Raw genomic sequence first — 16,933 nt, forward strand, 5'->3', positions numbered from 1 at the left:
ATCATGTAGATAAATCACATAGCATTAAAATAAAAAGGAGCTCAAGATAATAAATAAACAAATAAATAAATGAAAATTAAAATGAAAGAGATACTAATGAGCACTAAAACACCAAAATGCGTAACTTTAAACATGAATCAGTGAAGGAGAAAGCAAAGCATGAGTAGGCACCAAATCACCATACAATGGCTTTACTAAAGAGACCTCCACATTACCAAAAAGTTCTAAATAATATAAGAGAGAGATAAAGATAGAAAAAGAAAGAGAGAAAGTGATGTATATCCTTATATAACCAAGAAACTCTCATAGCTCAAAGTTCATTGAAGTGATGATCTTCACTTAAATTCCCATCCCAATATGCCCTTCTAATCTCGTCCCAAAATACTCCCACAACATTCCCAAAATACACCTATTACTATTTTTCTTTGTTTCTTTTTTTTTTTTAATTTTCATGATGGATGACCCTATTTACATAGAGAAACTTCAAGCCATGAAGAGATACAGAAAGACAAGTACAACATCAATAGGACTCCTTTCAAAACTATTCCAATACTTTTTATCAGCTTTGGCAGTTGGCTTACTCCTCTCAAGACTATGTTCTTCTCTCATGTTCTTATTCTCAATGCCCAAGTACTTGTTCATAGTTTGCAATATTATCATAATCATCTTCCTCGCCGGAGATTCTAAGCTGTCGAAGGCTTCTCCGGCACCGGATATCTACGAAGAATATGTGAAGAGGAACCAGAGTGAGATGGGCAATGTGGTTGAGGACATGGATGAGGAGGATCAAGAGGATCATGAGAATCATGAGGAGATGGATAAAAGGTTTGATGAGTTCATTGCAAGAGTTATCATTCAAAGGAGGAATGAAGCAAGAATGCTACTTTTCAGTGAAGGAATGAACATCATGCAATGAAGTGAGTGAGAGATGTTTATATATAGCTTATGATAGACTTATATATATATATATATATATGGGATGTTGTTAGGATTTGAATACATATACATGTAACAAGCTTGCATGGGTTTGGTTCTTTGTAAATATCAAAGTACTAAGCTTGTTTCTAGCTATAACTAAAAAACAATATTATTGCAGGGTGTATATATTTAGGTGTAATATAGTACTCTAATATATAAATAATAAAATCTCACACTAAAATTTGAGCCATCAAAGAAACCTAAACTTAATTAAGGTTTATTTGACGTCTCATACATATACATCAAAGCCTAAATATGACGTCTCATCATATTTATTTGATTTATTTGAATATATGATGATAAAGCTAGCCCACTTCACATGCATGGTGTCTTAACTAATCAATATGTAAATCTAATAATAATAATTTTACCAATATTATTATTTTTTTAATTATTTGTCTCGCTATCTCACACGATGGTTGTAGTGATTGTCGACAAATATAAAAAAAAATATTCGATAAATATCTATATATTTTTCATCGATCAAATAGTATGATTAACATTTTGAGAGATGTTAACCCTGCAGAGTATATATATAAATAAAAGAAATCCCATATACTAGAGAAAATTAAGACCTCAAGTAAAAAATATGTTTTTTTTCTCCCAAAAACAATATTAGATATCAACTGAGGACAAGCCATTGGTATCCTAATGCCATTGTCACCAGACAATGATAGGCAAGGTAGAAGGTTGAAACCCTGCTCGAAGTACTATAGCATTATTGTTAATCACTTTCATCCAAGTATTATTTAAATGGGTCTGGTGGGGTCTCCTGTTAAAAGTGTTATATCTCTTCCTTCTAAAATTGTATGGTAGAGGAAAATTATTAGCTCAGTTTGATTATTAAAAATCTCTGGATGTGCATGACAAGACTTTTATCTCTATATGACACATAGTCGGCTTAATAAAATTCTTAAGTGATCAATAAGCCATTGTAATTGGTGGCCCATTATACATCTCTGTCATTTGATAATCTCTTAATAACGCGGTGCTTGTCACGTTTGTAAAAATAATAATAATAAATTATTAATTTGTTTTAATATTATGGTACTTTATCATTTTGCACGAATGCATGAGTATTTTAATATAAAAGATTTGTTTAATAGGTTTACAGAACATTTATAAAAATCATTCATAATTTGCAAAGTAATCTAACAGCTTGTCCATATAAAAATTAACACGTTTTCAAAAAAAAAAATAAGACGTGTATTTCCTCTTCATGAACTACATGAATTTGATATCTTCATATATATATTTATATATATGATTGCCTCATGTTGTGAGGAATGTTTTACTAGTGTACATATGTACGAATGACATTCATGTTAATTTTTATTTTAAAAATATTTTTCTAAATATATAGTGTCTTGAAATTAGACATAATAATAGGGATCGAATACCAATTAATTATGTCTTAGGATAATATTCAACGATATCAATTTTATAAGGAAATAAGTTTCTCAATGGCATGAAATTTCTTCAAAATCAAAATAACGAAAATTGATTTAAGGGAAAATGAAGATTTTTTGAAGTTTAAATGATAAATAATTAAGTAGAAAACTTGAAAAATTTTAAGTAGAAAGTAACAAAAAACAGACATTGATATTCTACTCTTAATTTTTTTTATTTAAATCAACTATATTATATACATGGATTAGTAATGAATCACAACATATGGTACAGTCATGACCACTAGAATAACAGAGAAAAAAGTGAATAATAAAATAAAAAAAACATAGCTCAAGTTAAATATTAACATCATATTTGGACAGAGAAAATTAAGGGATATTAAAAAAATCATTCCTACTATATACATTGATTTGTATGATCATTTATTCCCATATTCTCCTCTTAAAATATTAGACTATTGATAAAAAAATTTAAACTTATAACAAAAAAAAACTTATTTCAACTGATTGGCATATATCAATTTGGCTTAAATCATGCCAAAAACATGGTACTTCAGTAATTTGTTGCTCAATGGAGGAGATCACAAAAAATGATTCTTTGAGCTAAATTTGTGAAGTTATGTTTTATCATGCAAGATATATTCAATCCATATATTATCATCATGGATATAATAAATCTATATAAACCCTAACACATCCATTTCTCTTCCAAGAAGATGCATGAGCTAAGAAAGAATAGATCTCTCAGAAGAGAGAGTAATCTCTCTATACTTGTTCTTTTGTGTTGCATACTTAGTGTTGTCATTGGTGTCATACTAGGGAGGTTCATTTCTCTTACTCATGAAGAATCACCTCCTAAAACCATCACTCTCACATTCCATCAACAAAGCATGAAGAGCCACAACCCTGACAAGCTCAAGCTCTCCTTGATCCTCATCGTCGTCGTTGTCATTTTCTTATCATGGCAATGCGGCATTACCAAAGAATATGATGAAGGATCTATGAGCAAATGCAAGGTTTGTGGAGTTGAAGAAGATGAACTAGGGCATTACTAGCTTGAAGGCTTTGTTTTTCTTAAGCTCTTCCAAGTGTAGGTTAATGCTTCTTATATATATATATATATATTAATATGTTTGTCATTTGTGTGTGTATATATATATAGTTTGTGAAATAAGTGTTAAGGTTATGGAGTTTCATCTTTTGATCTTTTGAACTAATTAAGGTTGTTCTTGTTGTCGTTTATGTAGTTTGTATTAAATAAAGTGTTCCTAGGGGTCATGAAGCTCTTGTGTACATGGTAGTGAAATAAGTTTGGGTATTAAATAAATTTGCTTGTTCTTGTTCAATTCCTACGACAACACACATACATCTTACGATTAAAATCAATATATTATCATTATTGCTATTGTTGATGATGAAAATATACACATTGGTTCTAATTATGAAGAAAAATTGAATTTAAGAAAAACATAAGCTAATTGAAGCCCATTGGAGCCTGAGAAAATGGTCATGAATCCCAAGTGGCTCGTTACTAATTGGGCCCACCCAACCAATTAGGGAACCAGGTTAGGTCAATCCATTAAAAAGGCAAACCATCGTTGTCCATTTCCCCCATTCCAATTTCTCTTCTTATTCTTATTTATTTATTTATTTTCATAGTTCTTTTTTTTATTATTTATTTTTTTATTAATAGGTGAGGTATAATGATTTTTTTTAAAAAAATCTCTCTATCATGTAATTATAAAAAAATAAACAATATATATATATACAGAAATAATATTATCAGGCAAAAATTCTAATTCTTGTTTTTTTTAATATATTTTCGTATTATATTATTGAGATATTTAATAGTTGACGGTTCCAATTTTTTTTTTAAGTAAAATAGAAATTAATTAATTAAAATAAATAAATAATACTCAACCTTTCGGAGATCTCAAAGGACCCAACGATGCACTCAATGTTGGCCTTTCCCAAGTCCTCAAAATCCTCTTCGTTCATTCTAACGTTCTGAAAGGAAGGGTGAGGAGCAAGAGAGCAATGGCCCTTTCATGCCCGAAATGTCCCTCCTCTTCCTACTTTGCCCCCGGCCCTTCTCGCCATCACCGAAGCATGGCTTCTTCTTCGATTTCATCCATTCAATCTCCCGCAAGACGCTATTTTGTGAAGAGGAGCGCCTTCGGATCCGCCTGTAGCCGCCACTGGAACGTTGTTTACATGCGGGAAGGTCGATTTTTGCTTCTATTTTTAGCCCCTTTTTTTTCTCATCAATCTGTTGGCTTTGTTGTTTGTTTGTTGATTTTGATTCATTTTGTATCTGGGATTGTGAAAAAGTTTGGTTTTTTTTGGTGTTTGGTTGTGTTTTTCTTTAATGATCTTTGAATATTGTAATTCACTAGTTATTGTTTCTCAATAGTTTTCCAGTTTTGCGTTTTTCTTTTTGTTAATTTATTGTTTTGTTTGTGGGTGTTTTTCTGAGAAAATTCATTGAAATGGATTTTTTTTTTATTCGTATTACAGCCTCAACTAAGGAACCTGTGACTACGAAGAAGGAAGTTCCATTGAAGAATGCGGGGAATGGCTCAGTGCTGAAGATATCTTCGGAGGAACTTAGAAATTTAGGAGGGATTAATGTTAGTGAGAAGGAGACTACTGTTAGTATTACTGTGGTTGGAGCCTCTGGAGACCTTGCTAAGAAGAAGATATTCCCTGCACTCTTTGCACTTTATTATGAAGATTGCCTCCCAGAGGTCTGGTTTGTTCCTAGTTTAAATTTCAATGGCAACGCTGAAGTTTGAGTTTTTCTTCAATAAATGGGGTGCATGTACTTTTTTTTGTTTTGTGTGTGTGTGTGTAGCATTTTACGATTTTTGGTTATGCTCGAAGCAAAATGACAGATGCTGAACTTAGAAGCATGGTCAGCAAAACACTGACTTGTAGAATAGATAAAAGGTGATTCTATTAATATTTGTGTTTTCTTTCCTTTTGCTTATTGTGCTGAGTTGTTGTCAATTTATTTATTTGTTGCTTCTGGTGATTTTTCAGGGAGAATTGTAGTGATAAGATGGAACAGTTTCTAAAACGATGTTTCTACCATTCGGGTCAGTATGACTCAGAAGATAATTTTGCAGAATTAGATAAGAAGTTGAAAGAGCATGAGGTATTTGAAGTTTAACTCCGATTTTAGCCTGCATGTTGTGTTTGTTATCTTTCATATGACTTCATCAATCTTGATGAACTTTTCCTATCTTCTAACCATACCATTTGCAAAGTAACTGTTTGTGAAAGGGGCTTGATGCATTCAACACGTTTGCATTTTCTCTTAAATCCTAGCTTGTTATCATACTGAAAACACTTTAATGTGCATAACATTGGCACACTTGTGAGCTATTCCTGTCTGCGTGACTGTTGGAAAAGCTATACAAAGTACTCTGTCCATGTTGTAATTTGGTTAGGAAAGTATCAGGTCAAGTAGAAATCATTTTGAAATTGCTTTATCCCCTATTAAAAGATTTAGTTGATGATCAAGGTGTCTGGCTTCAAATGTGGTTCCCAAGTGTCTTTTATTTGAGAGATCTTATCTGAATTCATGTTACTTCTATCCAATTTTAAAATCTCCAGAATGCAACTGCTAAATGGACAAGGTCACTGACTCTCTCTCTGACTAGCAAGAAAACACCTACAAGAAGCTAATCTCAGTTTCTTTATATGATGGACAAGCTGGAATTAATAATGGGAAAAGAAACACTTACCCAAATTTAGTTGATTATCCAAATCAGCTTGAGGTTAAGAGTTCCAACTAAGATGAAAGAGAAGTTAACCTCTTAGCAACCTCCTGCCAGCACATGTATCACATGTGCGCTTTTAACACCTCGTCTTTGCTCTATTCATGAAAAGAAGCCAGTGACCTCTGAACCTTCATTAACACCACTTTGTAAATCGTTGCACCTACCTCTTTGTTCCCATTCTGTCAAGCATTGGAATAAATCTCGACGGTACTAGGTTTGTTGGTTTAACATTAAATCTTCTCATATTTCTGTTGCTATTAGCATATTGATCAACTAATTGCTCACTCGTTGGTGTTTGTGATAAGATTTCAGTAAAGCAGTAACAAGTAATATTACTTGTACATGAATGTTAAGCGAGGAACTGATTATGCCCCTATCAGGAATGTTTGTTAAACATGTGGATAAACCAAAAATTGTATATTGCGAAAGATATTTTGTGTAATATTCATTAATATAAAGAGGACAATATTTTGATGACCAGATATTTGGCTGTTCATCATAATGAATTTTTGCAAATGTTGGTTAGAAGGGTATGCTTATGTAAAGGAAATCCTCATTTACATTGACAGGTTCTGGGTAACGAGCATCATATTTTTTAATGTGAGAAATCAAGTGCCCTTCATCTTAAACTCCCCGTTTTCTTTGTCCATTTTTATAATATATAATGCCACATGCAGCTTCACATTCTAATAGTGTTTACCTTATCAAATGCATTAGTGCAGCAAAGCTTAAGATTTGGTTCTTCTTCTGTTTTTTTTTTTTTGGGCCAGAGTTCTTCTGTATTAGGCTTGATGCATGTAGTTTGCCATTTTTGAACCTATATCCATGAGTTTTGATCTTATTCTGCTTACTCATTCAAGAAGATAAGCTGTCTATGAAGCAGTAGATGAAGGAAAGAGCAGCAAAAATAGTTTCTCATCTTTTTGAGTATCATGCAGGCTGGGAGGCTCTCAAACCGATTATTTTACTTATCAATTCCTCCGAATATATTCATAGATGTTGTAAAATGTGCCAGTACATCTGCTTCTTCTGCAAATGGCTGGACAAGAGTAATAGTTGAGAAACCATTTGGTCGGGACTCTGAATCTTCTGCTGCTTTGACAGGAGGCCTAAAGCAGTATCTAAATGAGGACCAGATTTTTAGGTAATATAGATATTTCAGTTTCACATTACAAAATTTTCATCAACTAATCGCTGATTCATGCCCACAGAATTGATCATTACTTGGGGAAAGAACTGGTTGAAAACCTATCTGTTCTCCGGTTTTCCAATCTTGTGTTTGAACCTTTATGGTCAAGGCAGTACATTAGAAATGTACAATTGATATTCTCTGAAGATTTTGGCACTGAAGGGCGTGGAGGGTAATGCCTACCTAAAATTTATAATTATTGTCTATTTATCCAGACACGGTTTACTTAGCTATTATTATCTTTTATTTATGTTAATGTAACAGATACTTTGACCACTATGGTATCATCAGAGATATAATGCAGAATCATCTACTTCAGATACTAGCTTTATTTGCCATGGAAACTCCTGTCAGTTTGGATGCGGAAGACATTAGGAATGAAAAGGTTTGTGTTGCACATAGATTGATTGAATTGCATTATTTTCAGTTGTGTGTGCATATCTAGCTCATGTGATTTCATATAAATTACTCAATGTGTGCAGGTGAAAGTTCTCCGTTCCATGAGGCCATTGCAGGTGGAAGACGTCGTGGTAGGGCAGTATAAAAGCCACACAAAGGGTGGTGTTACATATCCAGCTTATACTGATGATAAGACCGTGCCAAATGACAGTGTTACTCCAACATTTGCTGCTGCTGCTTTGTTTATAGATAATGCTAGATGGGACGGAGTTCCATTTCTCATGAAAGCAGGAAAAGCTTTGCACACTAAGCGGTAATGTCGGATTGAACAATTTGCCTGCTTTAAACCTCAACTAATAGCAGAACTGTTTGTGAATGCAGAGCGGAAATTCGAGTGCAGTTTAGGCATGTTCCGGGAAATTTATACAAGAAGAGTTTTGGGACCGATCTTGACCGTGCTACAAATGAGTTGGTCATTAGAGTACAACCTGACGAGGCTATTTACTTGAAGATCAACAACAAGATTCCCGGTTTAGGGATGCGATTGGATCGCAGCAATTTGAATCTGCATTACGCTGCAAGGTATAAGCTGGATGAACAAATAACACGACAACTGAACATCCTTCCGGTGTCTTTGTTGATTCATTGTTTTTTTTTTCAGATACTCAAAAGAGATCCCCGACGCATATGAGAGGCTTCTACTAGATGCAATTGAAGGTGAGCGGAGGCTTTTCATCCGCTCCGATGAATTGGATGCTGCATGGGTGCTCTTCACACCTTTGCTGAAAGAATTGGAAGAGAAGAAGATCGCTCCGGAACTTTACCCTTACGGGAGCCGAGGCCCTGTTGGAGCTCACTACCTTGCTGCGAAATATAATGTCAGATGGGGTGATCTTGGTTCCGACCATTATCAAGTATAATTCAACAGCAGGCGAAAATGTCACAGTGATGAACAACTCATCAATACACACAATTTGATCATTCCTTTTAAGTTTGGATTTTTATGGCATGCTTCTTAGTTCATCTCACAGAGGCTTGTTTTGGTTCTCTTCTTCTTGTTCTCCCTGTCGTAATCCAATAATAAGAGACTCAATTTTTCTCTTGATGTGTTTGCTGAGCACCTTTCGGCTAGCACTGATTTTATATATATATATATATATATCTTCATGCAGCAAAGAATCTAAATAAAATAACTTCACTATAAATGACAAAGAAAACCCAATTATCTTGTCAGATACCTATATAGCAGTGATGATGCTTGTCATTGCAACTTCCACTTACCTCATTGGAGGTGTCTTTTATTTATTTATTTATTTATTTATAGGGAAAACCTTTTTAACAAGAAAAATCGAATTTGCCATCCGACTTAACGACAAAGAATTCATGTTAAATGTGATTTTATTATATTAAATTCATAGCAAATGAACTCTCTACAAAAGTAGAACACTGTAAGAGAGATAATAATATTTTTTTTGGTTTAATTGTTATACAGGTCCTTATAATTATGTACTTTCTGTCTTTTTAGTCCTTGTAATATTTTTAGATACAATTAAATCCTTATTTTTAGTTGAATTAGGTCATTTTAATCAGCGGTGTAGATAGACAAATGTAAATTATAAGGACTTAATTGTACCTAAAAATATTGCCGTAGACTAGAATGATCTAGTTTGATCAAATATGAGAATTTAATTGTACCTAAAAGTATTAGAAGGACTAAAGAGACAACAATTATTATTATTATTATTATTATTATTATTATTTTGAAGAATGGGGTTTTTGTGAAATTACGATGCGGTAAGCTTACAGGCGGTGACCAAACCCAGCTCCGGGACAACTAGAGAAAAAAGACGTGCAAGCAAGGCAATCGTATTACCCGCCAGGTCTTGCTTCTTCTTCATCGCCGAATCCCAACCCTATCCCTAACCGTGATCATGGGGACGGAAGTGGAGACCTCGGAAGTGGAGACCTTGGTTCCGCTGCTGCATTCCGAGACGACGGAGAAGCCTCGTGGCGGAGGTTTGCTTTCCGAGGTCGACATTCCGCCATGGAGGGACCAGATCACGATCAGGGGTTTGCTTGTTAGCGCTTTGCTTGGATCGCTCTTCTGTATTATCACTCACAAGCTTAATCTCACGGTCGGTGTGATCCCCTCGCTCAACGTCGCAGCCGGCTTGCTGGGGTTCTTCTTTGTTAAGAGCTGGACGGGATTCTTGCAGAAATTGGGGTTTTCGGGGAAGCCCTTCACTCGGCAGGAGAACACCGTGATCCAGACCTGCGTGGTTGCGTGTTATGGGCTGGCTTTTAGTGGTGAGATTTCGGGTTTTCTCAATTTTTTGAGTTCTTTTTTTTTGGATCCCTACCATGTAGAGAAATCTTAAAAGGTTTTTTATTTTTATTGGTTTGATTTCATATTTTGTAGGACTTTTTCGTTTCTCCATTTTTTTATTATTGATTTGGTTGGAATGCACTGAAGCTTCTTCAAACTAATTCCAGTTTATTGGCCTAGCTTTGTTGTGAAAAAAAAATTGAATCTGTAAACTTACTTATGATGTATGTTCCAGGGGGATTTGGATCATACATGCTTTCAATGGACCAAAAGACTTATGAGCTCATTGGACCAGATTACCCTGGTAACAGGGCAGAAGATGTTAAAAATCCTTCTTTGGGTTGGATGATTGGCTTCATGTTCGTTGTTAGTTTTCTTGGCCTTTTTAGCCTTGTCGCACTTCGCAAGGTATGAAAAGCTCTATATATCTCTTCATAATAATGTTTGATTTCTTTGTCTTTTTAATTTCATCCTTGTGGAAGTTTATACTGATTTCTTAGTGGTTTACTGGATGTAAATTATGACTATTTAGATTATAAATGATTATTTCCAATTGTTTTTCAGTTACATTCAGATTTCTTCTGCTTTGGTTTACATGACTATAGGTTATGGTAATTGACTACAAGCTCACCTACCCTAGTGGGACAGCAACTGCCTTGCTTATAAATAGTTTTCATACCAACACTGGAGCTGAGCTGGCAGGGTAAGGTTTGTTGCTCAAATTTATATGGTTTTGGGAAGTATGTTTTTAACTGTGGTTGTGTTATAACAGGACGGTTGCATTTCTTTAATCTGTGCTTTGTTTTTATATGGTTTATTGATCAATGATTAAAGAAAAACGGATGAATTTACTGGATTTTGCAATCTACTGTAGGTCAATTTATTTGTAAATTGTGTTTGCCTGCTAAATTTATGACTTGAATGGTCAGCATCTTGTCTTTATCATGCACATATGCCTTTTATCAGGTTTTCTCTCAAATTTTCAAATGCCAGTTATTGTGCTTAGCTTACTTCCTGGGATCATAACTTTTACTGATTATTGGTTTTGATAGAAAATATGAATTTCTATTAATACTTGTATGCTGTTGACTTTTTTGGTGTATGATTTTTGGAATTCTACTCAACTTTAAATTTAATGTCTTTGGTGGAATTTCATTAGTTTATTGGTAGCAAAAAAAGTGCTGCTTGTTGTCAAGATTAGGTCTGAATGTAATAAACAAATAGAAAAATTGCTTATAGTTGGATTAGAGGGGACAGAACCATCATTTCATTGGGAACATACAGCTGATGGTTCCATGTTATTGTACGTTGATGAGATGTAACTCTATCTCTTTACACTAGTAGTTTTTGTTTGGAAGAATTTTTGAATTACATGTAACTTGAGTTACTGAGCTTTTAGAAATCCAGTGGTTGGTTCACAAGATTATAAAACCCATGTAATTCATATTACATCCAATGATAGATTTGATTTTACTACCAAATTAGCCGTAAAACCAAATCCCTTGTTTGTAGGCTTCTTCACATGCATAACTTGTGATCTATATGTGACCAACTAAGGAAAAACAAGCATTATCAAATATTTATGGATATTTTTGTCGAGTGGAAAAATTATAAAATCTAATAATTAATTTAATAATTATTTTAATAACCAATTTAATAATAAAATTAATAGTTAAAATGATCAATATTATAATTAAAATCATTAAATAACATGCTAGAAAGGTATGAAAATTTCATAAATACTCTTTTTGGTGGGTTAATAATTAAATTAAAAAATTATAAAATTTAATAATAAATTTAATAATGAAATTAATAGTTAAACTAATTATTACAGTACTTTAATATCATTAAAATGATATTAAAATATTTGGCATGTAAAAAGTTTTTAATTCCAAATTTACAAATTTCTCTGACTAAATAAAAAATCGTATAATATAATATCTTCAGTCGCATTGAAACAAACACAGGATTTCATTGAACTGTATTTTAAAATTCATGTATATTCATTAATAGTATAATTGGAAATCTATTGTATTTACAGTTATATAACTTACATTGAGCTAAACGCCACCAAAACATAATTATATCAGGCTTCCTATGCATTTATTCATAAATTCTAGGTTGTTCATTGGAGATAATAAGAGGAGCCTAAAATAAGGTAGAAGTTGCAAATTTAATATTGCATTTGAAAATTTAACATCCTACTGATTTATGTCAAAACCTATGTATTGATTTTACCGTAGGGAATTACTTCCACTAATTAAATTTGTATGGTTTGCAAAAGGATTTTTGGATGGAAGTCACCCCTATGACAGCTTGGATCCTAGTAACTATGTTCTTTGAACAGAGTGGCACTCAACAAGGCTTCTTTTTTTTCCTGTAACTTTTCATCGACAATGCTGATAAAATAAAATAGTGTTTTGATAGCAGATGTTGTGATAACAAATTCCCTGTACTACTATTCTCATTTTTTTTAAAAATTTATTTGATGGTTTTTTTAATTATTACATTTTTTGCAATTGTTCTGTTTACCGTGCTTCAATGAATTGATGCAGGAAACAAGTCCATTGCCTTGGAAAATATCTGAGCATAAGCTTCTTCTGGAGTTGCTTCAAGTGGTTCTTTAGTGGTGTGGGAGATTCATGCGGCTTTGATAATTTCCCTAGTTTGGGTCTTGAAGCATTTAAAAATACGTAATGGTCATCCACCCTTCACTTTCTTCCCAAAGTACTAATTTTTATGCCAACTCCATTTGATGGGGACCGATAATATTTGTTATCATCTATAGCCTGCATACTCTGTTGTGATATAATCCTATAATATGATACTAGTCCTTGATACCCAGTTTAACTTATGCTCTATATTTATTATTGTGATTTTAACATGTGAAACTTTCACCCAAGCCTTTTCTTTTTCCCTTTCTGGTTTCTTATTTGGGATTCTCTCTACTTTTTTCTTCTTACTCAACAGTTCATCTGTAGTTATTTGGGGCAAAATCCCTATCTTATCTAATGCTTCTTTTGTCAAAATTTATTGTCTGTGGTTGGAAGGGTAGCTTCTGCCAAATATCCAGTTATAGAAGTTTGTAAGTTGGGCCATGTCCTGTTCCGTGGGGAACTTACTCTTTCATCGTGAAAATGTTCTGTCAGAAACAAAATCATTTATTGCTAATATGCCTTCTGTGATGGAAAAATCTTCACATAACTTGGATGGTAAAACAGGGATTTGGTCTAACATTCTTTGGTACTTATGCAGGTTTTATTTTGACTTCAGTCCAACTTACATTGGATGTGGTCTTATCTGCCCGCACATTGTTAATTGCTCAGTCCTTCTGGGAGCTATTATCTCATGGGGCTTTCTTTGGCCATTCATTGCTCAACGGGCAGGGGATTGGTACCCAGATAACCTTGAAGCCAATGACTTTAAAGGACTTTATGGATACAAGGTATGCCAAGTCCCTGGTGTCTTTTGAAAAGGACTCTTCTATGCTGTGCAGTGGTTTTAAGATTAACAAGCTAAAGGACTTGTCGAACATGAATCTATTTAATAAGCCTCATAGATGCTGTTTATGGAACAATTTAGTGTTACAGGTGATGTGTTAAAAACGAAAAATGTTTGTTCCAGAATTTCCAGTTCATAGTTATGTCTTTTAATTTAGTAATACTTGTGACTTGTAGGATCTTCTGGAATTGATTTTCTAGTATGTTAATTATCTGAATATTTGTATGGCTCCTAAATAACGGTCATGCTGCTCTTTGAGTCTATTGTAAGTCTGTTTATTGCTTCTGCACTCATCTCTATCTCTATACACAATCTCTATCTCTGCACATGCACTTACATCTATGTGTGTGTGTGTAATTGTCTTGTTAGTCCTAGAAGATGCTTTGCATCAGTGTTTAATTGTATATCCAGTATTTGAATTTTTTACTTGAACACTCTGCATTCAGGTTTTCATAGCACTATCTCTGATCCTTGGTGATGGAATTTACAATTTGATCAAAATATTGTATGTGAGCAGCAAGGCGATGTGCAATGTGCAGTCAAAAGAGAGCAGCCTTCCCATTGCCAATCAAAAAGGTATGCCATTCTTGTTTTTTATCAGTGGTTAAAGCAATAGGATCTATGTCTTGTGCCTGAACTGATGGTAATGTCAGTACTAGTTTTCTATATGTCATTCCAGTGCTGCTGGTTTTGGTTTTTTTGCCATCTCACTGTTTTTACACCATTTGATATTAACAGTCTATCATAATTCTTTTGTTGCATGGTCCCTCTCAATTATCTTTCTCTAACTCTTCACTGCAATACCATCCATTTACTTGGGATTTTGTTTGTTCCCCAGATGATGAGGATGAGGATTCAATGCTATCAGAAGAGGATAAACTACGTAACGAAGTGTTTGTAAGAGACAGCATACCACCCTGGCTTGCAGCATCTGGGTATGTTGCATTGGCTGCAATATCCACTGCGACAATACCAATCATCTTTCCTCAAATCCCATGGTACCTTGTTCTGGTTTGTTATATCCTCGCTCCAGCACTTGCCTTCTGTAACTCATACGGCACTGGCCTTACTGACTGGAACCTATCATCTACTTACGGGAAGATTGGCCTCTTCATTTTTGCTTCACTGGTCGGATCTAATGGTGGTGTGATTGCTGGACTGGCTGCATGCGGTGTCATGATGTCCATCGTCTCTACTGCTGCAGACCTTATGCAGGACTTCAAAACAGGCTATCTCACACTTTCATCCCCTCGCTCCATGTTTGTATCACAGTTGATCGGAACAGCATTGGGTTGTGTCATTGCCCCTCTCACATTCTGGCTATACTGGAAGGCATTCGACATTGGATCCCCTGACGGCGTCTACAAAGCTCCCTATGCAGTTATTTATCGTGAAATGGCCATTCTAGGCATTAAAGGTTTCTCGTCACTGCCAAAACACTGCCTGGAGATTTGCTGCGTGTTCTTTTTGCTTGCCATTGTCATCAACCTCGCAAGGGATGTAACTCCTCCTAAAGTCTCCAAGTTCATTCCAATCCCCATGGCAATGGCTGTTCCTTTCTACATCGGAGCATACTTCGCAATTGATATGTTTGTTGGCACTGTTATCTTGTTTGTGTGGGAGCGTATTAATAAGAAGGGAGCTGATGATTTTGCAGGCGCCATGGCCTCTGGTCTTATTTGTGGTGATGGCATTTGGACCGTCCCTTCAGCTATTCTTTCTATCTTCAGGATTGATCCTCCTATTTGCATGTCCTTTGGCCCTTCTTCAACCTGATCTTTCGTCAGCGCAACTAGCATCATGTGAATAAGTAGTTCCGTTTATATGTACTTTGTTGATTGACGTTCTTAATTATATAAATTTTATTATCAATTAAACACTTGTTTCCAGAACTTTGGGGGATCAGTGTATATGACTTAATAGGAAATGCTTCACAAAGGTGGTGGCAACATCTCCTGCAGGTGCATGGAGTTAATTTCATGGCAATGCTAATGCTAATGCTAAGCTTCTTTAGTGGGGGAACAAATTCACTACTTTATGAGGGTATAGTTCTTATATATGTTTTGCATCTTACTTGCGTCCAATTAAACCTTCTTTGATTTTTAAGTAGCTAATATATATATTCAGGCTAGCAAAGGGAGCATTGTTGAATTTCTATGAGATTACCAATAAGACATTAAGGATGAAGTTCCCAAATCAACAAAGAAGACAATGCGCAATTTAACTATGAGATTATAGATGTAAGTGATCAATTACTTGAGATCATTTTCTACTATATGGATTAGAAATTGCCAGGCTCTCATAGCAACCATATAATCAAAGAGGTTTGAATGGTCATCGAATTAGTATTTGGTATCATTAATGCAAATTCCAATTTGTACAGCTTCAATTAAAGACATGCAGGTAGACCAAACTGAATAATTGCATTCGTACATACGAACTAATCGATGTCAGAAACTTCGTATTTGATTAGGAGTGTGTCGCATGCGAAAATATTAAAAACCTATAAATAAAGTTTTATTCTAATAAGAACTATCCTTCAGTGATTGAAAAACTGAGCTGTTAATTAGATATATCACTAATCACATATTAGTAAGACTTGATTATCTTTGTCGCAGCAAATTTAATTGAACCAATGTTTGTAATTAACCTTCATCAATTAAAGTTGTCATATTCTAACAGTACATAGTGCATGAACGTGAATGAGTTCTCTAAACATCAAGAAGCATGGGCACCAATGAGACAAAGCATGGCCTGCTGCTGGATGAGAGTACCATTCTTATAATTGATAAATCAAATGGTTTTTAGGTAACATGCGAGTTAGTTGCATTCTTGTAGCACCTGCAGGTCCTCTGTTCAAAAGCTATAGTCAGTACTATATGTGTAATGAACCCTGTATAGTCTCACATCGGCTAATTAAAAGAGTGATCATGTGCATATAAGAGTGTAGTGGGGCTATGCCGGTGTCACATGAATGCCATTGAGCGGTGTTGAATTAGAATTTTGTATTTGTCGACAGTTTTTCCACCGGAGTTGCCTACTTTGAATTTTCCAATTTTTGAAATAGTGAACAAGAAGATCTTGTTTTCTCTGCTTTAATTCAGTCACTTGGAGATTAAGATGGAGTGAAAATTTGAAGTTTGTTTTAGTTTGGTGTTGGTTTTGGTAATATTTGTGGCTAATTGCACCTCTTAAGCTGTTGAAAAAGAAAATTAGTTAAAGTTTTATATGCTTGGATTTAATTTATTGCACTGGTAGATAGGTGTGGCACCAATCATACACAATTATTAATTTCTTTGTGTTTATACATATTTATGTACATAAAACAATGGCCATCACTCTGTTC

At 34.4% G+C, this 16,933-nt stretch overlaps 3 protein-coding genes across 3 annotated transcripts; all 3 read left to right on the forward strand.

Moving 5' to 3' along the window:
* Nucleotides 1–337: 337 nt before the first annotated feature.
* Nucleotides 338–1,061, forward strand: LOC120262278. The gene has a single exon (XM_039270367.1). It carries the CDS (start codon nucleotides 452–454, stop codon nucleotides 914–916), a length of 465 nt encoding a protein of 154 aa, XP_039126301.1. The 5' UTR covers nucleotides 338–451; the 3' UTR covers nucleotides 917–1,061.
* Nucleotides 1,062–4,336: 3,275 nt separating this feature from the next.
* On the forward strand, nucleotides 4,337–8,863 carry LOC120261299 (glucose-6-phosphate 1-dehydrogenase, chloroplastic-like). Its single transcript, XM_039269139.1, has 10 exons — nucleotides 4,337–4,611; nucleotides 4,905–5,134; nucleotides 5,242–5,336; nucleotides 5,430–5,544; nucleotides 7,111–7,316; nucleotides 7,384–7,533; nucleotides 7,626–7,746; nucleotides 7,844–8,073; nucleotides 8,142–8,342; nucleotides 8,422–8,863. The coding sequence occupies exons 1-10, from the start codon at nucleotides 4,425–4,427 to the stop codon at nucleotides 8,678–8,680; spliced, it is 1,794 nt and encodes a 597-aa protein (XP_039125073.1). The 5' UTR covers nucleotides 4,337–4,424; the 3' UTR covers nucleotides 8,681–8,863.
* Nucleotides 8,864–9,600: 737 nt separating this feature from the next.
* On the forward strand, nucleotides 9,601–15,525 carry LOC120261139 (probable metal-nicotianamine transporter YSL6). Its single transcript, XM_039268876.1, has 7 exons — nucleotides 9,601–10,067; nucleotides 10,322–10,494; nucleotides 10,692–10,789; nucleotides 12,642–12,779; nucleotides 13,342–13,531; nucleotides 14,034–14,163; nucleotides 14,426–15,525. The coding sequence occupies exons 1-7, from the start codon at nucleotides 9,692–9,694 to the stop codon at nucleotides 15,361–15,363; spliced, it is 2,043 nt and encodes a 680-aa protein (XP_039124810.1). The 5' UTR covers nucleotides 9,601–9,691; the 3' UTR covers nucleotides 15,364–15,525.
* The last annotated feature ends 1,408 nt before the right edge of the window (nucleotides 15,526–16,933 follow it).

Source organism: Dioscorea cayenensis, chromosome 5 (genome assembly GCF_009730915.1).
Source record: "Dioscorea cayenensis subsp. rotundata cultivar TDr96_F1 chromosome 5, TDr96_F1_v2_PseudoChromosome.rev07_lg8_w22 25.fasta, whole genome shotgun sequence".
NCBI lineage: Eukaryota > Viridiplantae > Streptophyta > Magnoliopsida > Dioscoreales > Dioscoreaceae > Dioscorea > Dioscorea cayenensis.